The following is a 27472-nucleotide window of genomic DNA, read 5'->3' on the forward strand; positions in this document are numbered from 1 at the left end:
ACACGTTGAGCATTTGTACTTGAAATTTGCTGATTGGACTTTCTATCTTTTAAACGTTAAATAATTTGTAAAGTACAAAGAATCATCTCATGCTTCTTGGTGAACTGTTTCTTCTACTAGGTACCTGCTACCTTTTTTCTATTATTGGAAAAAATAGCAATGCGAGTGAAATTCCAGTCTTTATTAAATTTAGCTAATAAGTCCTGAGTACAAACTAAAAAAATCCTATTTTGCATTTGTGCCTCTTTTTTCTAAAATTGTTAAAGACTGGAATTTCACCTCAGCCAAAGTTTTCTGACTAAGTTATCTTTTTAATGATATTCTCCCTATGTTGAACGTTATGACTCACATAGGTCCAGTTTGTACATTAGTATGTTGTTGAGCTTCACATGGAGTTTTGTGTTTCCTAAATACACATTACAGATCACAACCATAGCTTATTTTGCGAATATTTACAAAGGTGGACATAAAATTAAAATATTGAATATATTATACAAGTAAATCAGAATATGGTGCCCAAGTTCAATTGATAATTAAAAGTATTTTGGGTATACAAATAGCATCATGTTTTTACTCTGCACTTAAAACCCCTGCAGGTTCCTTCACGTCCATGAGACCAATTTCTGTAGAGAAACTCTAAAAACATTTCAGTTTATTGGATATTTTCCATACCATTGCCACGCTCCCTTCAATAGTACTGAAGTTAGAAACAAAATAACCAATTGTGACCTTTCATCTGGAAGCCTGGACTATTAAGGTGTGGGCTGGACAAGCCCAATGGTCTTTCTTCATTCTTAAACTTGTTGGAAATGATTTTACAAATAACGCTCCTTGTGGGGAGCACAGCTCACCAGAATCACTGATTGGGAATTGAGACATGCACTTTCATGACTTTTCATCCATTAATTTCAATCTTCATGAACTGATCAAATTACCTGCTGCTTGCTGTTTGTCGATGTTTCAGTTACACTGTCGATGCTGCTGCTGCTTGTTTCACTCATTTCTTCTGAATAATGGCTCTTCTTCAAATGTTTCTGGTGCCTATTAAACAAAATTAAGTGATGAAACCTATTTACATTATTCAATCTCCAATTACGATTAGGGGTGATCTGATCGAGGTGTTTAAAATGTTTAAAGGATTCCATAGGGCGGAAGCAGAGAAACTATTTCCTCTGGTGAGGAAATCAAGAATGAGAGGACATAATCTTAACATTAGAACTGGGCCATTTAGAAGTGAAATCAGGAAGCACTTTTTCACACAAAGGGTAGCAGAAATCTAGGATTTTCTCCTCAAAAAGGCTGTGGATTCTGAGTCAAATGGAGCTTTCTAGACGGAGATCGATTGATTTTTGTTCGGTAAGGTGATCAAAGGATATGGAGCAAAGGTGGGTAAATGGATTTGAGGTACAGATCAGCCACAATCTAATTGAATGGAGGAGCCAGCTCGAGGGGCTGAATGGCCTACTCCTGTTCCTATTCTGGCCATGTAAAACCCTCAGACAATCTTACAGCACTTTCATTTCTTACCATGCATGTCCATATTCCAGCAGGCCATACATTGAAGCTGCAACTTACAAGTAAAACCCTTGATACAATGGCAGCAAATCATTTGAACACAAACATGTGCTACAAGGTGGGCTGTAGGTTAAGCACATGTCTGTCGCTGCATGTGCTCTTCAAAGTTCCAACATCTCAAGACTACTGTCTGCCTGCAGAACAAGGTGGCACCTAATACAAGTGAATAAACCAGAAATTACAAGCTCGTAACTCCCTCTGAGGAGGCCACTCTGGCTGGAAAACAGTGACTGCAGGGACTCAGCAAAATTGCAGTGCACTGTTTCCCAGCCCACATGTCCGAATTGCGCTGGCTGTATCCTTTTAGCTTCAGTAAATGTATAGCCGATGGACAGGCAACAAGCCATCTACTTGGTATTGATGATGTTGTGTGCCATTGCAACTTTCTTATAAAGTTTGATATCTTCTGCAACTATTACTGCAACTGCAACCTAGGTACCATCTCCAGCCAGGCATGCTCTATTGCTCTCCTCTGTGCAGAGTGCCCTGGAATGCCAATCAGGGCAACCCTTCTGGAGCCACTTTATGCCACAGTATCTCCACGTCGCCATCAAAAACATTATGGGACTGAAATTTGCGGGGGGGGTGGGGGGAGGGGAGTGGAATCCACCGGTCTCTTGTCATAACTCCAGTGGGAGACTATGAAACTCCCGAGGAATTTCAGCCCCTTAAATACTTTGCCTTGACATCACGACCTTGTACAGCCACATTTCTGTTTTGGATTGCATCACTCCTACTAATTGACCAGAGTTAATATATAATAACTGTTTGATGTATTTTGAATTTCAGTTTGCAGATGGAACCGCAGTTTAAACATGGTTCACTGTAATGCATTTCTTTTTTTTTAAACAGTTTCCGTGTAATATTATACATTATCCCGTTAGACTCACCTGTAGCAGTATGTAACGCAAGCTCCCACTGACAGCAGGCAGATTAGCGCCATCATGCACACAGCTATAACTACATTACGCCTCTTCTCCTCCTCAACGCGGTGCAGTTCCCACCACTGTAAGTCGCTGTACTCACACCGTTCGCCCATGTAACCTTTGAGACAGCTATTAAAAGGACAGAAAATTATTTACGACAGAGGATACTGTATATCTCTATCTCAAAAAATATAGTACATAAAAAAACAGAAATTGGTATGCGTCATGCCCCATTTCAGGGCACAAAATCAGAGTTAGGGGGACCAATTTTAGGCAGCCGAATCATGTGCCTGATCTTCCCCCGGAAGTGTACCGACCGACCGGGGTGCCTGTCTGAAACAAGCATTAGGCCCCATGATTATACTACTCAGGGGCCTAGTGCCTGTTTCAGGACCCCGAGGCCAAAAACTGAGCTGCTAGGATTTTCTGGGTCTACAGGGGCCACTTGAGGTCACCGGAGAGGCAAGTTTTTCATTTTTTACTTACCTGAATGTGGAGCCGGGAGGAGCAGGAATGATCCTCCTCGCTCCACAGCATTACTGGAGGTCACGATCGGCCTGCGTTCACCCCCCTCCCCGTTCGCCTGCCTCCTCCAGGGTCGCTGCTGGCATCGCATTAGTGACCTCCAAACCAGAGAGCTGCATCGGGACGGCCGATTGGCGCCCTCAGCTCACCAGTTAAATGAAGATCAGGCCTGTTGTCGAACTTGACACGGGCCTTACCGCCCATTTCGGACACAAGTCCAATTTCCAGCCCAGTTCATCCCATTGGATTTTCTAAAATCGATTTCCATGTTGTCAGCATGAAATGTGATGCTGGCTGTCTACTCTCTCATGCCAAGAATGAACACCTGTCTATAATTCACCCTTGACCATCCAATATTCTACAGGTAAAATACATAATCTTACTATAGATCTCTGTATTTAAAAAATACATGTATGAGTGAATTCTTGCATCAAAATTTACAACATTTTTCACCTCTGACATCATATACTATGATTCTGCAGTCGTCCCAATATGCTCACCTGTAGAGTCACCTTAGCCCTGATAAAACATCAGGGGGGTGATGCTCTGTAGGGGTTCTCCTGTTTGTCCACCGTAACTTCGGTAGAAACCCCCGTAAAATGAGTAAAATGTTGGAGGTTCCATCATTTGGATGAGACGTTAAACCGAGGCTCCGTCTGCCCATAGGTGGACGCAAAAGATCCCATGGCACTATTTGAAGAAGAGCAGGAAAGTTCTCCTCGGTATCCTGACCAATATTTATCGCTCAACCAACATCACTAAAACAGATTATCTGGTCATTTATCTCATTGCTATTTGTGGGATCTTGCTGTGCGCAAATTGGCTGCCGCGTTTAGTACATTACAACAGTGACTACACTTCAAAAGTACTTTATTGGCTGTAAAGTGCTTTAGGAGGTCCTGAGGTTGTGAAACGTGTTATATAAATGCAAGTCTTTCTTGCTAAAATGGGATCAACAGCATTTATGCTGTTTTTCCTGTGTTTCCACTGCTCTTCCACTGAAGTTATAGTGGATGATCAAGAGAACCTCCACGGAAATTCAACCACTCACACATTGCTTTCCTTTCTTTACCTTTTTTTTGCCTTTTCTCCCTTTTTCTCCCCTTCCCTTTAGTTTATCGGGTGATGCCTTTACCATCAGAAGAGCCCACTAGACATTTGTAAGCTCAACAACACACCATTTGTCACACAGGCAAAAATTAAGGCATAAAGACTGATTTTAAAAATGTACACTGCTGGCAGGGAGCTGGGAAAGGTGGGCACTTAAAATCGGCTGAGGGACTTGCCTGCCAATGTCCCACACTGATCCCGCCGTCTTCTATTTTAACCTGCTCTTTTGAACAGGCAGCAAGGACACTCACCCAAAGTTGGCGGGGTCCTTCTTTAAATATGCAGATTGGGAGCCAATGATGTCATCAGGACCTGACTGCAATTTTAACTGTGACCTGAGCCTAGAATGTACTGTGGCTTTCCTGCCAGGTGAAGACGGTGAGACGAGGATCTGGGGCCAGAAGAGCCCCAAACAGGTACGTTTTTTTTTTACTTTCCTTGTGGGGCCAGGAGGAGCAGGAGTGAGATAAATGGCATTACCTTGTTGCTGGTGACAGTGCCTTTAGTGCCGACCAGCGTCCCCCTGCCTCCTGAAATTCCACTGCTGCTCATTGGCCAGCTACCGCTTCCTGTCTGTTTTGGGTGGGCGGCTGACCGGTGAAGTGTAAATGAGGCCAGGGTGTTAAAATCACCTGGGGCTCACGCTGCCAAGGTCAGGGGTACTTAGCACTCGTTCAGCCTCCCGCCTGATTCCCGATCCCGATTAAAATTGGGACTCTGTTTGGCTTGGCACCCATTTTTGTGAAGCACCTTGGGACATTTTTCTACGTTAAAGGCGCTATATAAATACAAGTTGTTTTTTGTTGAGATGTGGTGACGGCAAGGACCACTTTTATTGGTCAGTTTAGTCTCATATCTTTAGCACAATATTAATGGCAATATTGTTGCCAAGGTAACATTTGTTTAGCACATAAAAAGGAAAACAGTTCAAAAGTTTCTGCATGCACCTCCAGTGAAGAGAATACATATTAAACTGCTTCCAAGTCTAAGAACATAAGAACATAAGAAATAGGAGCAGGAGTAGGCCACATCGCCCCTCGAGCCTGCTCCACCATTCAATAAGATCATGGCTGATCTTCGATCTCAACTCCACTTACCTGCCTGATCCCCATATCCCTTGATTCCCCTAGAGTCCAGAAATCTGTCTATCTCAGCCTTGACTATATTCAACGACTCAGCATCCACAGCCCTCTGGGGTAGAGAATTCCGAAGATTCACAAGCATTTGAATGAAGAAATTCCTCCTCATCTCAGTCTTAATATCCTGCGACTATGCCCCCTAATTCTAAACTCCAGAGTGTATAGGCCCATTCTACTCAACCTCGCCTCATAGGACAACCCTCTCATCCCAGGAATTAATCTACTGAACCTTCACTGCACCGCCTCTAAGGCAAATATTTCCTTCCTTAGATAAGGAGACCAAAACTGTATGCAGAACTCCAGGTGAGGTCTCACCAAAGTCCTGTACAATTGTAGTAAGACATCCTTACTTTTGTATTCCAACCCCTTGCAATAAAGGCCATCATTCCATTTGCTTTCCTAATTGCCTGCTGTACCTGCATACTAACTTTTTGTTTTTCTTGTACGAAGACACGCAAGTCTCTCTGAACACCAACATTTAATAGTTTCTCACCATTTAAAAAATATTCTGTTTTTCTATTCTTCCTACCAAAGTGAATAACCTCACACTTCCCCACATTATACTCCATCTGCCACCTTCCTGCCCACTCACTTAACCTGCCCATTTCCCTTTGCAGACTCTTTGCGTCCTCCTCACAGCTTACTTTCCCAACTAGCTTTGTATCGTCAGCAAACTTGGATACATTACACTCGGTTCCTTCATCTAAGTCATTAATGTAGATTGTAAATAGCTGAGGTCCAAGCACCAATCCTTGCAGCACCCCACTAGTTACAGCCTGCCAGCTTGAAAATGACCCATTTATCCCTACTCTCTGTTTTCTGTCCGTTAACCAATCCTCTATCCAAGCTAATATATTATCCCCAATCTCATGAGCCCTTATCTTGTGTAACAACCTTTTATGTGGCACCTTATCGAATGCCTATTGAAAATCCAAATATACAACATCCATTGGTTCCCCTTTATCTACCCTGCTAGTTACATCCTCAAAAAACTCTAATAGGTTTGTCAAACATGATTTCCCTTTCATAAAACCATGCTGACTCTGTCTGATCATGCCTGGCCATGGTTCTTTCTGTAACCAGCTAAGTGAGTGATTTGGAGGGAAATTCGCAGAACCCGCCTGGAGAAATGGCGTAAACAGCCATTTTCAAACAGTTCCAGTTTGACCGCTCTCCATTTCTGACTGAAGTCAGGACTTCATTTTGTTGAGGCCTGTCAGATTCAGAGCCCAATTACTTCAGAATGTGTTTTTATTCATATTCTATACTAAATACTGTCTTAGCTACAAAAAGAAATTTCATGGGACAACACTGCCCTCTAGTGCATATTACTTTTTAAAAAAAAACTGTCGCCATCAATCATTTTGGGGGTGATTTTAGACCCCAAGAACGGGTGGGTTGGGGACGGGTGGGAGTTGAAAATAATTGTTTTTTTGGGTCGCAACCGCAAAATTTTCGGACTTTGCATTCCCAGTGGGAAGCCTGTACTTTTACGCGCCGATGTTAAACCCGGAAATAAAGCCGGGTTGCGGTTGCGACCCAAAAAACAACTATTTTCAACTCCCACCCGCCCCCAACCCACCCGTTCTTGGGGTTTAAAATCACCCCATTTCAGAGAGTTGAAATGATGTGTGGGTATGAGCATGGAATCCATGGTCCAGATCCAACTTCAACATCTTCCTGTAACTCACAATTTTTCACTGTGTTTTTCTTCTGCTTTTCCTGCATACATGTGTGTGAACACACCAAGAAAAAAATACAGAAGCAATGGGGGTAATTTTGGCTTTGGGTGATGGTGTAAAACTGGCGATAATGATTCAGCCGCCCATTATAAATCTCTTCTGATTTTCATTTCCATGGAATCCGTGGCTGAATCTATATCACCTGTTTTACACTATCACTCAAAGTCAAAATTACCCCCAATGAGACTGTCTCTTAATCTTTTTCTTTGTGTAGAAATCTTATATTTTCATAACTTAGGGGTAGAGTTTCTGCTTTGAATGCGCTTGAAATTGCGCTGGTTAGATTACGCTTGAAGTTTCCGCTAAAATTAATCATAAATGTAAAATCTTCCATGAACCAGTACAATCGGGCAGTCCAATAGAACATAATTGTTTATTTTCCTTTCTTTCCATTAAAAAGTATTCATTGATATATTTAAGAGTGGTAACCTGGTCCAGTTTTATTAATACAGCTGAAAATGGGTTCATCACCAAAAGTAAGCATTTTTAACAAGCGTGTCCAGTCCTCCACCTATGGTATAACCTGATTTAAAATCACTGAAAATGACTTATAAAACTATATTGAACCATTTAATAGTTTCATTGGTGTTCCTTAGTAAATTAAATATTTTTTGATATGAAAAAACTTTTAAAATGTGCTTAGGTGCCTAAGAAAATCAGCGGAATTCCCCAATCTTTTGCGCTGCTTCGACTGATTCCGCCCAGATTGCGCTGGAATCTGGGCATAAAACTAGCAGAAACAAACGGAAATAAGCAGAAACTTCCCCCCTTAATGGTTACTATCAATTTATTTCTCTCTTCTCAGCCTCTTTGCTTCCCTTTGTTTTTCTTCTTGTGATTTGTGTGTTTGCCACTTATCCATTCTTTCCTCAGTGTTGGATGCTGTAACAAAGAGATGCCTCAAGTTCCCTGCGTCTAGGCCTCACAGTTCATTTCTCCAACCCCCTCTACCTCAGATTCCCCCTCTGGCCTCTACTTCAGTTTTGGGAGAAGTCAAAGCAAAATAAAATTCCCCTTTCTTGACATTGTATTAATGATGACTTGTAGCTGAGGTTGAATTTGTGCTAGACCAACTCACACCTCCACATGCAACATGGAGCTCATGAGGTACATTGAGGGGTAAACTCTACTTTCCAGGTATCAGCCATGGCTCAGTGGTAGCATTCTCACCTCTGTGCCACATGGTTGTGAGTTCAAGTCTTACTCCAGAGTCTTGAGCACAAAATCTAGGCTGACACTTGAGTGCAGTACTAAGGGAGTGCTGCACTGTCGGAGGTGCTGTCTTTCAGATGAGATGTTAAACTAAGGCCCCATCTGCCTTCTCAGGTGGATGTAAAAGATCCCATGGCACTATTTCAAAGAAGATCAGGGCTTCTTCCTGGTGTCCTAGCCAAGTAATGTAATCTGAACTATATTTATCCCTCAACCAACATCACTAAAACGGGTTATCTGGTCATTATCACTTTGCTGTTTGTGGGACTTTGCTGTGCCCAAATTGGCTGCTGCGTTTCCTATATTATGACAGTGACTATACTTCAAAAGTACTTAATTGGCTGTAAAGCACTTTGGGAAGTCCTGAGGTCATGAAAGATGCTATATAAATATAAATCTTTCTTTCCTTTCCATTAAACTTGACTTAAATTTGTATACAGTGATAGTGGCTGAGTATCACTTGATAGTTCAGATTACATTACTTGAGTAGTTTGTGGCTTCTTCAATGTGTTACTGCCCGGAACACCATTTTGCATTTGATGCAAAATCACTGATTTCACTTACTTGCATGCAAACGCTGTTATCTCAAGGATATGGAAGCAAACCCCTCCGTTCAGACAGTAGCCCTCATGCGAAAGTGGGCAGTTCACAATGTGATTATTCTGCTTGTGCGTCGTTGTTTCAAACATGGTACTCCTGACAGTTGTCCCCGTCGAACCATCAGTGGGCAAGGCAGAGCTGATCACACCTGAACAAATTATAAACGTTTTATACCTTACGCAGTCTGGTGCTACAAAAAGTATGATTGGTGGAAAAAATATAATTTTGCATTTCATGTTTTTTATAAATTCATTCTGGGAATATGGGCGTCACTGGTAAGGCCGGCATTTATTGCCCATCCCTAATTGCCCTTGAGAAGGTGGTGGGGGGCCTTCTTGAACCACTGCAGTCCGTGTGGTGAAGGTGCTGTCACAGTGCTATTACGTAGGAAGTTTCAGGATTTTGATGCAGCGACGATGAAGGAACGGCGATATATTTCTAAGTCAGGATGGTGCGTGACTTGGAGGGGAAGTTGGAGGTCATGGTATTCCCATGCACCTGTTGCCCTTGTCCTTCTAGGTGGTGGAGGGCACGGGTTTGGGAGGTACTGACAAAGTTAAAGTACTCTGAACAACTGAATGGACAAAAAAAGTATTTTACATCAATAATCTTATCCTTAATGTTACATTTAAACGTTTAAAGTACTTGAAAAAAATTGATGAGGTATAAAAAAATATTAATTCACTTCTCTGTAGTAACAAGAAACTGTCAGAAAATTACACTGGCCGGGAATTTCCTTGGAGCTGCTTCGGCTCTGCTGCTGTAACCTCGCTGGAAGTGTGGCAGAAACCTGAATTACATGCATTAAGGGGGTTTCTGCCACACTGCCAGTGAAGTCACGGCAGTGCAGCGGGAGCAACTGCAAGGAAATTCCCGACCCATTTATTTGCCCCACAAGATAAAAGCTTAACTGTTGAAAATCATCGGTGTGGGTGGCTGGGGGGTAGTATTGTTGTTCCTTTATGCTCTCGTCTACTTGTTTGCTAAAATTAGTGAACGGTGCAAAATATATACCCAAATCTTTCACCTTCCATTTTATCTGAAAGGACTTTTCTTAAACATAGGAATTTTTTCTTACAAATTAGTTTAATAAATTGCAATAATTTTATTTACTATTCTATACTATGTCTGAGCAAATGAGCAAAACTTATAAATGTCATGGTGATTGAATGAGGATCTATTCATAAGCTCACATATACACTTTAATGTAAAGTCTAGAATCCATAAAGAACATGACAGACTCAAAGTGTGTGCACTTACCTACACAGCTAAAACCTGTCCCCGAAAGACCTTTGCTACATGTACAGATGTAGTTTCCTTCTGTGTTTGTACATACAGCATTTTCATCACAACTGTGCACCCCAGTTTTGCATTCATCAATATCTGCAAAGCCAACAACAGACATCACATGGTGGAATGGACCATATATCTGGTGTGTAAGTCACTTACTTAATTTATAGTTTCCATCTCGAACTGGTAGCTGACATGGTAGATACAGTATTTGCAAATGCGCAAGTGGTCCACATATCATCCATTGAAAAGAACTTGAACTTTTTAAAAAAGTCTTTACAAATTCCACTTAAATGATACAAAGTACTTGTGCAATATTGTAAATAACAGAATAACAGATAAGCACAGCATGAGACAAAGCATTTAAAGCACCGTAAAAGAGAAAAGTTTATAAAAATGTTAGGTTTAATTTTTACAAATGTTCAAATTTTATTTTTGGAAAAAATTCTAAAATACAAGCTATAAAGTAGGGAGATAAACTATAAGTCAAAAATGTCAACAGTATCAAGGGGTAGGCATTATACATTACTACAGTACTGCTGTCAAGGGGAATTAATGTAACAAAAAACACAACAGCGCTCCTCACCGTAACAAAGGAGCCCATCACCACTATAGCCAGGATGGCATTTGCAGACGTAACTGCCCTCCGTGTTAATACAGTCTGCTACATGTCCACTGCAAAGGGCAACACCAATGGCACATTCATCAATATCTGTAAGAAAATGAAGTATGTTACAGAAGTGCACTGGTGTCATCATTCGCAATGAACCTTAGGAACATAGGAATTGCGAGACGAGAAAAGACCAAGGTCCAGCTAGTTCGCCTTCTACAATCCTGATAGTCGCATGATACAGCGATAATAGAGTTGTTGACTAAAAATGGCAATCGATCTCGACCAATTAGTCTACAACAGACCCAGACATGAGGCGAGGAAATGACCAATGGTGGAAAGCTTTGGGAACCATAGGTCCAAAGTCACGTTCCTCCCAAGCATGCTACACCTCCTCCCAAGCATGCTACACCTACCTTAGTCTGATGATATATTGGTGCAAAGTAAAAAAGAGCATTGATGGAATTGGTGACTGACAGGCACAAACAGCACAGACTGCCGAGGAACTTCTAAAATGGTTTAAAACTTAACTTTAATGTTGGCAAAAGATCTGATTATTCTATCAGTTCTCTGCTGACATGAAAAATTGTAACTGTCCTTGGGTGCTAACAAGCAGAGTTCTGGGCAGGACTGGTCAAAGAATAGTGCCAACTTAGCAGTAAAACTGGGGTCCGCCACAGGCTTCAAACCAGTGGTATAACTGGGTCGTTACTGTTGCTGTTTGGAGATCATTTGAAATTTCACTAACTGGGTAAAACCAGTCCAGAAATCAGTGTCTCGCAGAAATAAAACATTAAACATAATTGTATTACCATCACCACTTCAAAAGAAATCTGGTTCATGAATAACTAAAAACACAAAGACAAGGAAAACTTCAGTTAATTCATTACCATTGCAAACTCTGCCATCTCCAGTAAATCCTTCCAAACACTGGCATCTAGCAACTCCTTCTGATGCAACACACTGAGCATTGAGATCACATTCCAGAGCTCCACAGTCATCTTGATCTTTAAAAAGAAAATCAAACAGTATGAATAAAAAAAATAGTAGTTTTTAAAAATATTCACGTTGTCCTTGATCCCCATTGTTGGACTGAATTATGAGGAAAGATTAGAAAAAGTCAGACTCAGCCTCAAAAGGAGGCAAATGAGAGGGGACCTTATATATCACTATATAAAATATCAAGGGGAATAGAAAAGATTGATCCAGAGCTCTATTTCAAGTTAAATCACAACTATGGGATGAGGGATACACAGTGGTAAAAGGCAAGCTCAGGTCTCAGTGTCTAGAAGCATTTCATGCAAGGACTGAAAAGTCTTCTGCGTACGACTGTAGATCAAAAAAATCTTACATTTTTATAGCACTTTATTATCCTGATAATGTCCCAAAGCACTTTACAACCAACGGGTTACTTTTGAAATGCATTGACTGTTGTTATGTGTCAGCCAATTGCACACAGCAAAATCCCACAAACAGCAAGTGAATGAAGCTCAGGTAATCTGTTTTTTGGTGACGTCGATTGAGGGAGGACTCTTCTTTGAATAGTGCCACGTGATCTTTTATGTCCACCTGACTAGGCAGAGGGAGCCTCGGCTTAATGCTTCATCTTTAAGATGGCATCTCCGACAATGAGCGTTCTGTCAGAACTGTACTGAAGTGTCAATATGGACTACGAGCTCAAATCGATAGTGGGACTTGAACCCACAACCTTCTGACTCGGATGCGGAATACCACCAACTGTGGCAAAAATTCTGGAAGTTTTCAAAAGCCAGTTAGATGCCATGATGGGGGTGGGGAGTGGACCACAAATTTCTATGGAAGAATGAGTTAGACGGCCTGAATGGCCATCCTTGTCTATACTTAGTTTTGTGATCTTTATATTTCAGCAAATAAGAATTTGTAATTACAGAAGATTACTCTACGTTTCTGATACACACATGGGATTAATTTAAAATTTTCATTTTGGAATAAAGTCCAGTTTCAGATAAATTGCTTTATAGTTCATGTGACCAATTAAGCAACATATGTGGTAAAGCAGCTAAACATTTCCAATATTACAAAATAAAATCCAATGAGTTTTTGTCCCATTACAGTCATGTGAACATTTTATAAAATCAATGCTATCCTTTACCAGTTCAATAGCTATGTAAAACTAGACCAACAGTCAAAGCTTTTAGCAGTAAATATGGAAGCTTAAATGGTTGCTTCCCCACTGCTGTCTCCCCCTCCCCCCAAATATCAATAATCATGGCATACATTCATAGAATCATAGAAAGTTACTGCACAGAAGGAGGCCATTTGGCCCATCGTTTCCGTGCTGGCTGAGAAAAAGCTATCCGGCATTGTCTAATGTTCGATCCCTAAATGCGTTTACTAAAGCAGCAGTTACCTGATACCATTATCTCTGCTACAAGCGTGGATCTTGGGTGGAGTTCAGCAGTAATCTCATCCTCACTGAAATTGATAGTGGAGGAGCTGGGTTCAGTCTTCAGATTATCATTTTGTAATGTTGTGGCCATTAACAAATTAATTTTGTGTGAAGGTGTTATTCTGGGCCCTGTTAACAAAACAAAAGTCAGTATATTGCTTTGCTTAACATCTTCGTTTGATCTGCAAGCATAATCCTGACCTCTCCTTCACTTACCACTTCAAATCCCTGTCTCATTTTCATTTCAGTGGAATCTTTGGCTTCCTGTACTGTTCTGACCAAGCTTAAAATAAACTCCGGGAGCAGCATCTCATGCTCCTACTGGGCACTCTACAGCCCTTTGGTATTAACACTGACTCCATCAGCTTCAGACCTTAGCTGTCTTTCTAATTCGTCTTTTGGATTCTCCCATTCATTTTCCACTATTTTACTTTCCATTTTGGAACAATGTTTCACCTACCCTTTGATTTCTAATGCCCTTTTCCCTTGTCTGATTATGGTGTAATATACAGCACTTTACACCACTGTTCGGTATTTTAAAATCTATTTATACACTACTAAACCCATTAACTACTTCCTTGACTAGGTAATTAGCATAACTTGACTATACCTTTTTGGTCTCTTCTTCTCCCTTCTATGTTTGGGTCAGCTTTATAAAGGTGCTCTCCTCCCTGACCATATCTGTGCTGATGAGTGTTCCTTCAGATTCTGACTTCCAGCCTTTCTTATTTTTATTTAAGAATATCCCTAACTGTGTAAAAGCACCTTGTCCAAGGACTTGAGCTGAACTGTTTTACATTATATTGTCCATATATCACCAGAGATTTGTAAGTAGAGTGGTAAAATATCATATGCCTTTGAGACAGCTATGTAAAAGGGTGAGTCAAAGAGGGTAATGTGATAAAACACATCACAACATGTAAGTCTTAGGAAACATCTGAGGTTCTACAGTGGATATATTTTTGAAGCAGAGGAAGATACAGAGCTATGGCGAGAGCGCGGGGCAAGGAGATTTATTTTGGATTGCTCTAGATATGAGCTGGCATAGACACGATGGGCCAAATGGCCTCCTCTTGTACTGTAAATGTCAATAGTTGTATGATTCAATCAGTAGGTGATTTTGGTATGAGTACATTAACTGCTCATACAATAACATCCGCAAAAATGTTGCAATTGGTAGGGTATTACAAGATTGTATTAGTTTAACCTGAACATTGGGAACCTTATAGATACTATACTGCAAAAATACTTTTAGGGTGGTGTTGTATAATTTACTGGTCTCAGACCAGTAAATTATATAACATAATAAGGAATCAGCAGAGCTAAGTTATACCTCAATGCATTTCACATTAAGTTCAATGAAAAAAGAACCCTGTGCAAGTGTATTTGCTACATATGCATAGAGTTCTGTTTCATGGACAGCCAATTTTGAATGTCGTGAGAGAGTGGGTGGCTCACATCCACTTTCTCCTAACATTAAAAAGATTTCATATTGCCTTGAAAAAGTTCCCAGGAAGTCCAATGTACTGTTTTAAAATGTGGCTTCTGGACAGGCTAGAGTTATATTACACTTGTGTAAAGTCCAACTGGTGTGAGACTACATGTGTTCTCACACATTCATAGCTTTAGCCTACTCAGGAGTGAGATTGGTTTGTTGCTATTTTTATGTTGATGTTGAGAGACTCTTGAGAGTTGTGTGTTTGTAATTTGTATTATTTCTTTTTCCCTTTTGTGTATTGTCTTTCCATGCTATGTACGTTCAAAAGAACCAGCGGGACACCTGTTCTCAGGTCAACAACAATACTGCTCTAGAGCCAGCTACACTGGGGGAGATGGTTGCAGGAGTGGCCTGGGTGATTGGCCCCTGATTTTCTCTCCTAACTGTTCCTTAGCTCCTGGTTTCTGAGTAGTGTCTCGTAATGGCTGTTTGAGATCAAGAAATTACAGTGTAGGAAATTTGAAGCAAGAAATCATATCCCACCATCCTGTGGTGCATTGCACTGCAGCTACAACAATTAATGCCATTGTTCCACTTGTAAGTGGAATCTGATCAACTCTTGAAATTTTGTTCTTAATGATGCCACTTTACAATGTAAGAAATGGAAATTTATAGGGGAAACCTTGAGTCTTAAAACAGATTTGTTTTTGTTAGAGTTGATGGGCTATATTTACAACACAAGCTTTACATTTCAAAGCATGCATCTTACAAATAGGTCTGCAGACTAGATTTAGAAGTACTTATTTTGAAACTCATTGGCCACTTTCGTTTACTATGAAGTTAGAGTGAATACTTTGATATGTTTATTCTTCAGCCAGTTAACTGGGGTGAGGGGAGTCACTATTATATCAAGTATTGTTGGAAGCACATAAAATTGCTTACAAACAGAGAATTATCAGTAGATAGTGGGACTATCATTGAAACTTTTCTTACCTGCAGTTGGTGAAAGGTTTACAGCTTGACATGATTTTCCATCTGTTCTCTTTTGGAAACCATCATGGCATAAGCAATAAGCAACTCCAAACCTATTCTCACAGATCTGACCACATCCACCATTCTTATACAGGCAAGGATCAGCACCTAGAGTATTAGCACAAGGAGTTTGAACACAGTTCATAACTCTAATTGTACTATTTTCTGATAGTCTCATGTACATAGTTAAAACTTACATACTTTAAAGGTGTTTCAGACAAAACAATCTTTGTATTCATTCTTTAATTAATAGTCAGTAATTGATTCAAAGTCATAAGAAAAAATAAAATATCTGACATCTTTCTCTGTTTCTTTTAGTCAATATTGGTTTCCTTTAACTTCATTAAGGTTTCCATATGCATATTGCTGTCTGTAAGTGCTATTTAACAATATATAACATTGGCTATGAGTTGCACACAATGGCCCCAATATTTAGGGGGAGGCGGGGAGGGAGCGGGGCGCTTGTCAGCGGCCGACAAACCCGGAAATACCAGGAAGGCGGAGGTCGGTAGAACCTCGTTAGAATTTTTTTACTCCGTTTCCCGCTGCCGGGTGGGAAAGCCAGCAGCAGAAGGCAGCAGCCAGGAACCGCTGGGGATGGTCCATGGCAATCAAGAAGATTGGGTGTTGGTAGGAGGGAGGTGGGGGCTTGGACCGTGTCAGCGAGGAGGGAAGGAGAGAACGCGGGTGGGGGGGGGGGGGGGGGGTGGTGGAAGACACGTCGCTGGGGGGGAGACATCACTGGAGGGATCGGCCGATCGAGGGGTGGGAGAAATCGCAGCAGAAGGTTTGCTTGAGGGGCTAGGGGAAACACTCCTGCTCCTCCTAGCCCACAAGCAGTGCTGGAAATGCCCCTACCCGCTGGACCTGGCCAGCCAGCGTTAAATTTAAATGGCTGCCATAATCTGAGGAACGCAGCCTCATTTAATTAAAATCACTGACCCGCCTCTCCAGGGCGCGTTATTCAGCCGCCCCCAAACCCACCGCGGTAAAACTGGAAATAGGCGCGTTCACGGTGGGTTGGGGTCGGGTTTCACATTTTTAGCAATTTAACCCCTCCGACTCTCTTCCACCCGTCGCGGGGGGAGGGGTGGGGGGTAAATTTCCCCCATTGGTTCAGTTTAAAGTTTATAGTGAATACGATTTTAATAAGGCTTCACTATGCATGTGTCTGATTAGGAAAAAAATGATGGGGTAGCTGTTCACCAGAACTGCCTTTCCCTTTGGTTTGTCAAATAAGAGAGACTTGATAAGGAGTCGAAGCTCTTAATGGTGACCATAGAAATTCAGCAGCAGAACCACAGCAATTAGTTCCTGTAATGACCTAGAAACACTGAAATGTGACCTCATTACCAGCTCTGTTTACCACCATCCAGCAGAAATAATTATTAATAAATACTTGCAAAACTTTTTCCAAGGCCTAATGTCAGATCCATTTTCTGTGGATCCCAGTTCACCATGAAATATTGGAAAATTCAAAAAGGCAGCATCTGCTTTTGTAGATATAGGGCTTAATTCCATGATCCCATGCTCCCAAAATTCTAGTTCTAGTTCTCCAGCTCACACTCTCTGTGGGCGCAGCTTCCCGCCGGAAGCATGGTATTGTGGAATTAGCTCTAAAATTTCCTTTTACTGATGCAACATGAAGATCCTACACATTTTTATATGAGTACAGGAAAAAGCAGGGAAATGTGATTAGAGTAGATAACTCTGGTGTGGAACGAAAGAAAGAACTTTCATATCCTCAGAATGTCCCAAGTGCTTCAAAGCCAATGAATTACTTTGGAAAAGTAGTTACTGTTGTTACATAGGCATCCAGCATCCACACAAGCACAATGGGCTGAATGGCCTCCTTCTGTGTTGAGATTTCTACGGGAACAATTTTAACCTAACTCGCCGGGTGAGAAACCCATGGGATCTGGTGAATCGCCGGTTTCACATCCCGCTCAATGTTTCTCTGAGTAAAAGTGGGCGGGGTGTAAAACAAGAGTTGCATCCAATCCCGTCAGTTTCCCGGTGGGCGGGTTAGGTTAAAATTGCCCCCTTTGATTCTATAGCAACATGTATAATTTTAATTTCAAAACTTTCTCACTGTTGGAACTAAAAGAATTGGTTGGGATCTACTTTTAAACTAGTTCTCATTTACACCAACTAGCCTGTTAACACTGAGTGAGTTTACCTGGTTTGGCTATTGGATGAACTACAGCCACAGATGAAGGTCTAAGCATACTGCCTCGAAGACGTACTCTATTGTGACCTGTCCACTTATCCACTCTCATAAGAGAAGGTTTGCTCCAGTCTGTAAACCAAACATGATCTTCAAATACCGCTACATCAAATGGACGTCCTATACAGAGGGGACAAATGTATGTAATTTCTTCAAGAACTGTTCACTTTCTGTTCTAGGTGAGAAAATAATGTACAATTTTTTTGTTAAAGAGGAGCCTCACCTACTTCATTCTGTGCAAGTATCCGACGGTTGGATCCATCTAGATCTGACATCTCAATAACAGATCGTTTTGCATCACACCAGTACAGCTTGTCTGCTAGGTAGTCTATGGTTATTCCACTGGGCCACACAAGATTGGTGCTGATAATAACCAAACGATCCTTGCCTTCTAGGGAAGAACTTTCTATTTTAGGATTATCTCCCCAGTCTGTCCAGAACAGCCTCCTTTATTAAATGAAATAATAGACAACAAACAGTTGAAAAAAGAACTTTATTTTGTTTAGCAAGTGTTAAATACGCCGACCCACAATGGAGGCAGACGTATTCAAATGATACGTTAGTAACAGAATAGGTCGTCTGATGTATTAACACCTTAGCAAATCCTGTGCGTCAGGAATACCCTTGTGTTCATGGTGTCCCACATTACCAAGGTGGCAAAGGATTTTTTTCAAAAAAAATTAAAGGGCCGCATTGCCTAGGCAATTGCACTAGACAAGGTGTGATATTTTAAATTTTTAAAACTTTTTTTTTCAGTAATGCAACGTATTGCAGTAGTAAAGCTGTAACAACTAATAGACTGGCTAACCCCTCTCAGAAGACAGGAACATAGGCATCCGAATACTTCATTAGGTCCCCTGTGGCATTTATACAATGTAGGTTGGAATCAGCTAATACACAATCTACCAAGAAATTATGACACATGATAAATTACTATACTTGAACTAGCATTTTTTAAAAATAAATTCAGTTAATAAAACATTGGTGCTGCACAATATTGTGCTAATTATTATTTTTCATACTTCAGTTAGGCAGGCTGTTCAAAGAAAACAGAATAAATCAATCTTGCATGGAAGGATAAAATTGACCTTCCTTTGGGTCTCCTCACATCTCACACTATTTCCTGATAAGTGACTGGCAGGCCTCCTGTTCTCACTGCTCTGCTTGTGTTCTGAAATTGGCTGCTGTAAAGTGTTTGAATTTGCTTTTCAGTTTTACCTCCTCCTATAATGTTCGTGGTGTCCCACATTACCAAGGTGGCAAAGGATTTTTTTCAAAAAAAATTAAAGGGCTGCATTGCCAAGGCAATTGCACTATACAAGGCTTTACAAGGCTTTACTAGACAAGACAAGTGCCTGCATTTCTCCCAGACAACCTGATGAAGATCAGCAACTCAGTTATGTGGGAAATTGTGACCGCAAGTCCATCAGGTCACCAACGTTTTGGAGCTAGTGGAATGGCCTCCTGCCACATTTCCCTCACCCACTAATGCCCGAAATTGCATGGCAACAGGACAGAAAACCCAGTCCATGGTCTGCATGAGATTATTGCTGGTTATTATTGCATCTTTTTGGAGATGTTTACCAAAATGTCACTCCCCTCTCCTCTCTAGAAGTCATTTGCTTCTCCTACTCCTAAATACTACAAAGTGAATTTCCAGACAAGGGATAATTTAGACATGTGCGGGATTCATTGATCTGTGCTCAGGCCTAGCTAACAAGAACCTTTATCCAGTTATGTTTACCATCTGGTTGATTTAGTAATTTTTATGTCACCGTCTTGGTTTTGCCCCATTTTCTTTCCTGTTATCCCCTCATGTTGGCCTCAAGTTTAATGGGTTGAAATTGTACTAAATGATACTAGTAGCACATTTGGATTCATTTGCACACTATTTTAACAAAGTCATTTACCTATTTATAACACCTTTATTAAAATAATGAGCAGAGTAATTTCTTAATCTCCTATGAATGACCTGTTCCCAGGTTGCCACTGATGCTACTGTTGAACTGACAACTGGAAGATGTGTGAACAATCGGAAAAAACTCTTCTGTGGATTCTCCTCCTGTGTAGCATCTGCTCAGTGTATCCCTACAGACACACATCTGAGATTGGGAACTTCATGGCGCAGGGGATCAACCTTCCATCCTCTATTGCTGTAGTACACCCCAATGATGCTTCATTGCACTTTATCACAGTACTACTGGCCCAACTGATTTATAATGGGAATAATACAGAGCAGGGCAATAATTCTTCAGAATGTGCTGTGAATGGGAATCTTTTAAATGCTTTTTGTCCTTTAAATTCTGTAAGTTTCAGTCAGATGATTTAGCATTCCACAATTTTAGAAAGACATATGATGCATTCTAATTTTGATCAATATTATTATTTAAGCAATCCAGTGACTGCTTTGCCACTTTTTTATTTTCACACTCTTACTTAGCCAATGGATGGACAGCAATCCCTCTAGGCTTGTTGACACCTTCACTGACAATCACTTCTCTGCGAATCCCATTGAGTTCACTTCTATCAATGTGTGATAACCTGCAACAAATGGAGGCGACTGTTAAGGCTATTGTTGTGATTCATCATTTGAATCCACTCATGAACCTCTCACTTTGACTTCATTTTAATAGTAGTGTGTGTCCCTCATACTCAAGGATGATGGTGCCAACAAAGAAGGAAGCATAAGTTCATGGTAGAAGGGTGCATTGATGACTATGCATTGCAATTCCCGACAGACATTATCTACCACAAGTCTCATATAACCAACTAATACACTGAATGTTGCAATTGACTATTCCTGGTTAACCTCCAGTATATAATGCAAGATTTATAATGTGTTCCAAAGAGTAATGGCTGATGAGTTAATTTTGCTGAGCACCAATAATAGTTTTCCATCACATAATATTACCAAGAATAAGTCTGTAAGATTTTCATGTTAAATATTACGAAGTAGAAGGTGTTGGGAAACAAGTTTTCAATGTTAAAGGGTGTAATAGCAATTTAATACTACTTGTATTTATCAGTTTCAGCTAGCCCTTGGGCCTTCCTGCTTTTTTTCCCCACGGCCTCTACTCCTGCCAAGGTGGTGATTGTGGATATTTGCGCTGGTGCAAAGACATTGGATTTGATCCAAAAAGGCAGGAAAGAGCAGCCCTGAGCAGCAGGTGTGCATGGTGAAGCAGGCCAGAACAACTCCAATGAGATGATGCACATTTACACACAGGAGGTTTAGGGGAACAGATGCATATGATTGTTTATTGGTGGCTTTATCGTCAACATTGAAATTTTGCATTCAGTGGGGGCTCACTATTTTAAGAGTTAAATTCAAAACACAGAAATCCTAATTATGATATTTTGTCACTTAGCTGGAAGCCACAATGAAAATTGGTTGAATTGGATGACTAAGACAAATCAGCATATTGTAAAAAATAATTAGAGAGACCTATATCCATCAATCACTTCTTTTCAGTGGCAGAACATGAAGGTATGACACCAGCAGAATGGTATTACACAGAGTGGAGAAAAATGCCAAAATGTCCCACTGCAAGGGAGCAACATTGTTTCCTGAGAGAGATAGGTGCATCTGAATCATTGGGAGTATGGTAAATTATTGATTTCCCCAAAATAAGTTTGGAATCTAAATATCCTGTTTTCCTGACAATCGGAGGAAAGTTAAAGTGTAGCCACCTCTGATCCTTAGACTGAATTCAATTTACCCTTGAACTATCTGAATATATCGAAATCCTATTTGCTGATACTTATAGTTATTTGTTAATGGGTAACTTAAAGAGCACTAACAGATGTTCAGCTAAACACATGATTTTGTCACTGTAAGAATATGGTTTAAAACTAGGGATAGTCAAGTAAACTGGCTCGCATAGCACCAAAATATTTTATCAAGAGGGGGAGCGGAGTTCAGCATCTCTGTGAGAACAAGGACAGCTAACACAGCAGAACATAAGGGAGGCTATAGAATAGATAACATTAATGTCAGAAGGTGGTTTACACCGAAACAAGCAATGTAGTTGCCACGAAACCGACATTGGTGGGGCCATGCAAGGCCAAATAGGGGGGCTGTACTCATAAGAAAGGCCACACAGTCCCTTGAGGAACATAACAGCTTGTAAACAGAGATGAGGGTTGAGGTCATTAGCTATATTACATAAAACAGCTTATCTTGACTTGCTAATGTGGTGTCAGCACAGTGGGATGGCTTACGACTAGGAGATAAGACCAGAGATGCTTACATGCAGAACAATGCAGCTGAATAGTATAAAGATAGGGCATGCTCCCTCCAAAACATCAGAGCTGTCAAGAGGACAGTCGGAAGTCCATCGGCCCAGGCAGCCACGGAGGTCAGATCTGATCAATCTAATCCACGAGCAAAGACAGTTGTATGATAACTATAATACTGTTGTGAGTCAATCTATTAAAGCTTGTTGTTTAATAACCACTCAGGCCAGAATCAAGCGGAAGTTATTGTTGAAGGATTAACAACCCTTTTGTTGCAAGACAATAATGGGGAAAATCCGCTAACAGTCAGATAGATAAAATTAAGGTAAACCTCAAAAATTAGCTCTTTAACTCCGGACATACCCTCTGTCAGTCCAGTATAATTTGCGGTTAATCCAGTCCACAACTAGTCCTTCTGGCAAATCCACATCATTGCTAATAAGTTCCTCACGCTCAGAACCATCAAGATTAGCTCTTTCTATCCACTTCAGACCTGTGTGAGCAAAATAAATCTACAAACAAAAGAGAACACGGAAGACTCATAAAACAGCTGTATAAAGACCACTCAGATCAGTTCCTTTAAATATTAAAGAGCTTAGTGTCTGTATGAATATACACAATAATCTTCTCAAGAACATTACCGAGAGTAACCCTTTCACCAAAATGCCACAGTTCATCATACAACAAGCTCTATTTGTTTCAAGCTGCATGGTGTGGGCTGGAAAATGGAGCACTTTCTATTTTGAACAACCAGTGATAGCATGAGAGACTCCAAGGTTAAGTGTACCACAGTTAGGTGCAGAGTAATGCTCCCTATACTTTGCCCCAACAATACACTTCGGCCCTTACCTAAGAAGAGCATCGCCTACTGCATCAGTACGAAATGTAGAAGTACCTCTATGAAAATAATTTAATAAATGACAGCCAACATGGCTTTATAAGGAACAGAACTTCCCTGACCAACTTCATAGCCTTTGTTGAGGTGGTGATATCCCAAATTGACGGGGGAAGCCACGACATATTAGGACCGATTTCCATGCTCCCAGCAGGCATGATGCTCACAGGGAGTGCAATGTGGGAAATCACAGGCCTGTGATTTCCCATGACACTCTACCTGTGAGCACTACTACCTGATTGGCCCCATTGTATCTTGCTTCCAAATGGCCTTTGATAAATTATTGCATGAGAGACTCCTTTCTGAACAAATGTTGGTGGGTACCAAGGGTGTTACATGAACGTGGATTAGTAACAACAACAGCATCAATAACTTACATTTATACAACACCTGCAACATTGAAAACCATCCAAAGGCTTTTGAAAATACAAGATGAAAAGATTTAGGGAGAGAATTACAGAGTGTGGAAACAAGATGGCGGAAGGTCCTGCTACTGAACATCAAAAGAAAGGAGGAACGCACAGTAGATAAAGTTGGAAGAGCAAAGAGTGTGACTATGGAGGTAGGGCTGGATGGATTGGCAAAGGGAAAGTGAAGTGAGGCCATGCATGATCTGTAGGTGAGGATAAGGATTTTGAAGTCAATCTGCTGAGGGATAGGTAGCTAATGGAGGTCAGAAGGCACAGGTGTGACAGGTGAGCAAGAATTAGTATGGGATAGGATGAGGTGACAAAGTTCTAGATGAGTTGGAGTTTATGTAAGGTGGAGGGCATTGGAAAAATCAAGCCTGGAGGTAATGAGGACATAGGTGAGAGTTTCAGAGGAAATGGAGCTGAAATAGGGACTGAGAGAGGCTATTTTTCAGAGGTAGATGTAGGTCTTAATAGACTGGATATGGGATTTGAAGCTCAGCTGTGCTCAGAGTTGAGCAGTACAAAATGCTTGAGCGTCATCAGGTTCAGCCTCAGCGAGCAACCAAGAAGGAGAATAGAAACAAGGGCTAAGATACAAAGTTTCTTGTGGGAACCAAAGAGGATTGTTTCAGTCTATGAGGGGAGCTAGGTCATAATAGGTAGTTATTGAGTGGATTGCTCCTTGAGTCAGCAATGAGACTTTTCTTTTGGTACCAAATGAAAATGTAGACATGCTTCAATATCATTAGGTTAAGGAAGAGAATGTTATCTCCCGGATAAGTTTTATGAGTTTTGTTCCTGGGAGTTTCATGTCGCTTCAGCATTCTTATCTCGGCTGATTGAGTTTTGTTAGCTGTCAACTGGGCTGCTAGCTAAGGAGGTGTATGTACGTTAGGTGCTGCACGTCTTGGGACGTTAAGAGAGGAAGAGGTGAAAACTGTGGAAACCTGGCTTGCCTGATTGAATTCTTTGTCCTACTGGATGGTTGTAGCACAATGGACGGGAGTCATAGAAGTGTCCATAGCTCAAACTATTTTACTTTCTCATCTGGAGGAAATTGTGTGAGGTGGAGAAAGCAAACAGGGAAATGAGAAGAGAAAAATAGGACAGAAAATTATTTTTTGAAATTAGGTAAAAAAATGAAATCAGAATTTTTAACAATGTTCAAAATTCTAGAAGATGAAATAACCTATATGGGAGCTCATGCCATGGTTATGTCTTGCTCAATTTTCTCCACTTCTCTCCCAAATGTGTTGAATCATGCTGGGGAATGCTTCTATGGGCACCAGTAGCTTTCCAATACAGTGCGGAAATCGCCATTTTTCATCACTCTGTGAGCATAGACAGTGAGTATCATTGGGCTAATTGACTGTAGGAAAAACTGAAGCCAAGTTTCATCATATTCTCACCCAACATCCAGCAACAGGAATGGGAACACTATCTAATTTATTCCCTCCTCAACCAAGGAGTACTAAGGCAAATGGTATCATCCACACCAGTGCCCCAGTTGAGATCACCTAACTAGGCTTAAAGAGTGTGCAATTTTGAGATAAAGATGAAGATGTCATTACAATATCAAGAAGAGCCTTCTGCATTGAAAGAGGTTAAGGATAATGACAGCAATGTCCATTATGTATGAGTATACCCTGCATAGAAGCCTTTTGTGGTACCATTTAATGGCTTTGCCTGCAACCTTTCTAATTATTCAGTACATGATTTAATGCTTTCCTTGATCAATAAATTGGATTACTTAAATACTATAGCCTAAAAATCACTGTGGATAATATTAATGGATGAACATTTAATGCAATTTTCGAATGTTCCTTTGTCCAATACTTTAAAGAGGCATGCCTGATTAATACCCATTGATTTTAAATGGGCTAATCCCTCTGCAAACATAGCAGATAAAAGAATGTAACGAGTGCTGTAAGGTATTGTCTGCTAATTTCACCAACAGTAATTTCTAAGCTTCTGCATCTGGAATATCGATTAATAAATAACATATCAATTGATCCCAGAAAGGAAGACTTGTTTTATATATAATATATATAATTAAGTCTTCCTTTCAGGGGTCAATCATGTGAAATCTTAAAATTCTACTTACCTTACTTTGCACAGGGTCATAATCAAGTGCTAAGACTCTTCCCATCTGTCTTTCTAGCACAGTATGGTAATCTGTTCCATCAAAGTTTATACGCCGTATATCCTGACTATTTGCAAATAACAAAAATGGTCTGGGACCTGTTAAATACAAAATTGCATCACTTTCAATAGTAAGTTCAAAATCAATGTCACCTGTTGCCATGTCCAAAAAATACATGTCTCTCATATCAATAGTCTCAAGCCCAAATCTTAACACAGAGCAGGAGGATCCATGTTCATAAAGGGTCCCACTGGGATGGCACCCTCTTTAAAATAAAAACAATGACAATACTGGTTTAGGAACCTGAGGACAGGAGGTCAAGCAGGATGAAGAGGAATAATGCACCACAGTAACAGTCATGAAGAATTTGTGAGTTTGGTACTAGGCCAGAACCTGATTGGAGGGATTCAAATATGAATTTGCAGAAAAGATGGGCAAAAATTTGGGAGGAGACAACGCATTCAAGGATTTTGGAAAAGAAAGGGAGTTTTGAGACTGGGTGATGGTTTGCAAGGATAGAGGAGTTGAGGCTGGGTTTTGAGAAGGGGAGTGATGATGGCAATTTTGAAAGGGAAACGGACAGTACCCAAGAAGAAAGAACCATTTACAATGTTAACTAGCATGGGGTCCAGGAAGGGAAGTTGGTCCAGGAGGGTGGTCAGCAAATTAGTTGGAATGGGGACAATGGAGCAGGAGCTGGGTCCCATGGACAAGATGAGCTTAAAGATGACATGAGGGAGAGAGGGGGGAGCTTCGGGGAAGTTTGGCTTATTGGGCTTAGGGAAGGGGAGGAAGCATCAGAGGCAGCTGAACAGATGGTCTCAACAGTCTATGAACTCCTTGCACATTGTTAGAGGTGACTTAGCAGTGGAGAGTGGTTTAAGGAGATGGTTGGTCATGCGAAAAGAAGCCTGCAAATATCTTTGCTCTCCAGGCAGATCCTGGAGTGGTGAACGTTTTGGCAGAAAAGAGTGAGGCCCAATAGCACTTGATATAGTCCAGCCAGATCTGGCGATGGATGACTAAACTAGTTGTGTGCCAGATATGCTTAAGTCTGTGCTCCTTGGACGTGAGGGAGTAAAGATGGGGGCCATACCAGGAAGAATGACCGGGATGAGAGACAGTAAGGGTTTTACTGGGGACACAGGTGGAGGTGAGGGAGTTTTTGAGTAAAATTCATGGCTGCAGAAATATTGTGGAGAATGGAGGGCCAAAGACTAGACAGTTGGGAGTTTGAAAATGAGTTGTAAATGACTTGGGGGAAAGTTTTTTCTCCAGGGATAGACACTGAAGGAAAGGTTGAATGAGAGTAGGGGGATGTGGGTGGTGGGGGATACAAGCAATTGGTCAGAGACAGTCTTGTTAGTGATCAAGATCATAGGAGCAAGGTCGAGAGGCTGTCCTTGAATATGGGTAGGAGAGTAGATATGGAGGGAGACGTTTAGGGAGGATAGGAAGTCAGTAAATTCAAAGGAAAGAGGGGACGGGAGGAGGACATCTTGGTGAGAAAATCGTGGTGAGGCTTGATGGGATAGAAGGCAACAGGGATTTTAAAAGAAAGTTGAGAGGAATGGAACAACGGGAGGCACTCAAAGGAGGAGAAAGTACCAAAGGAGTAGGGGGAGAGACCAAAGTGTGATTGGTGCCCAAGGAGTCATTTTCCCTTCCTATGTGTATTGCTTTACATTTATCAGCATTAAATTTTAACTGCCATGTTTTGTTGAACTCATTCTGTAATTTCTGGGCTGCCTTCTTCGATTCCACTGCCCCTCCTATCATCTGTAAGTTTAACCAATTTGCATTTAATCTCTGAACCTAAGTTCTAACACTAAGCTCTGGGCCACCCCACTCATTACTTCTCCCTGACATGACTCCTGCAACCAGTACCTGTTGTTTTCTACTCTTCAGCTAATTTCATATCCATTCCCAAG

At 41.0% G+C, this 27472-nt stretch overlaps 1 protein-coding gene across 1 annotated transcript in view; it reads right to left on the reverse strand.

Moving 5' to 3' along the window:
* The window catches only part of egf (epidermal growth factor), a 108362-nt gene that overhangs the window by 14277 nt on the left and 66613 nt on the right, over positions 1-27472 (reverse strand). Inside the window, exons 11-23 of the mRNA XM_068007125.1 lie at positions 25503-25639; positions 22454-22602; positions 20291-20395; positions 18078-18301; positions 17807-17974; positions 15589-15735; positions 13119-13286; positions 11620-11736; positions 10706-10831; positions 10090-10212; positions 8794-8977; positions 2466-2630; positions 936-1041 (exon numbers count right to left, since the gene is read on the reverse strand). Coding sequence (XP_067863226.1) covers positions 936-1041; positions 2466-2630; positions 8794-8977; positions 10090-10212; positions 10706-10831; positions 11620-11736; positions 13119-13286; positions 15589-15735; positions 17807-17974; positions 18078-18301; positions 20291-20395; positions 22454-22602; positions 25503-25639 — 1919 coding nt within the window. The remainder of the gene's footprint in view (positions 1-935; positions 1042-2465; positions 2631-8793; positions 8978-10089; positions 10213-10705; positions 10832-11619; positions 11737-13118; positions 13287-15588; positions 15736-17806; positions 17975-18077; positions 18302-20290; positions 20396-22453; positions 22603-25502; positions 25640-27472) is intronic.

The sequence above is a fragment of the Heptranchias perlo genome, chromosome 1, assembly GCF_035084215.1.
Source record: "Heptranchias perlo isolate sHepPer1 chromosome 1, sHepPer1.hap1, whole genome shotgun sequence".
Lineage (NCBI taxonomy): Eukaryota > Metazoa > Chordata > Chondrichthyes > Hexanchiformes > Hexanchidae > Heptranchias > Heptranchias perlo.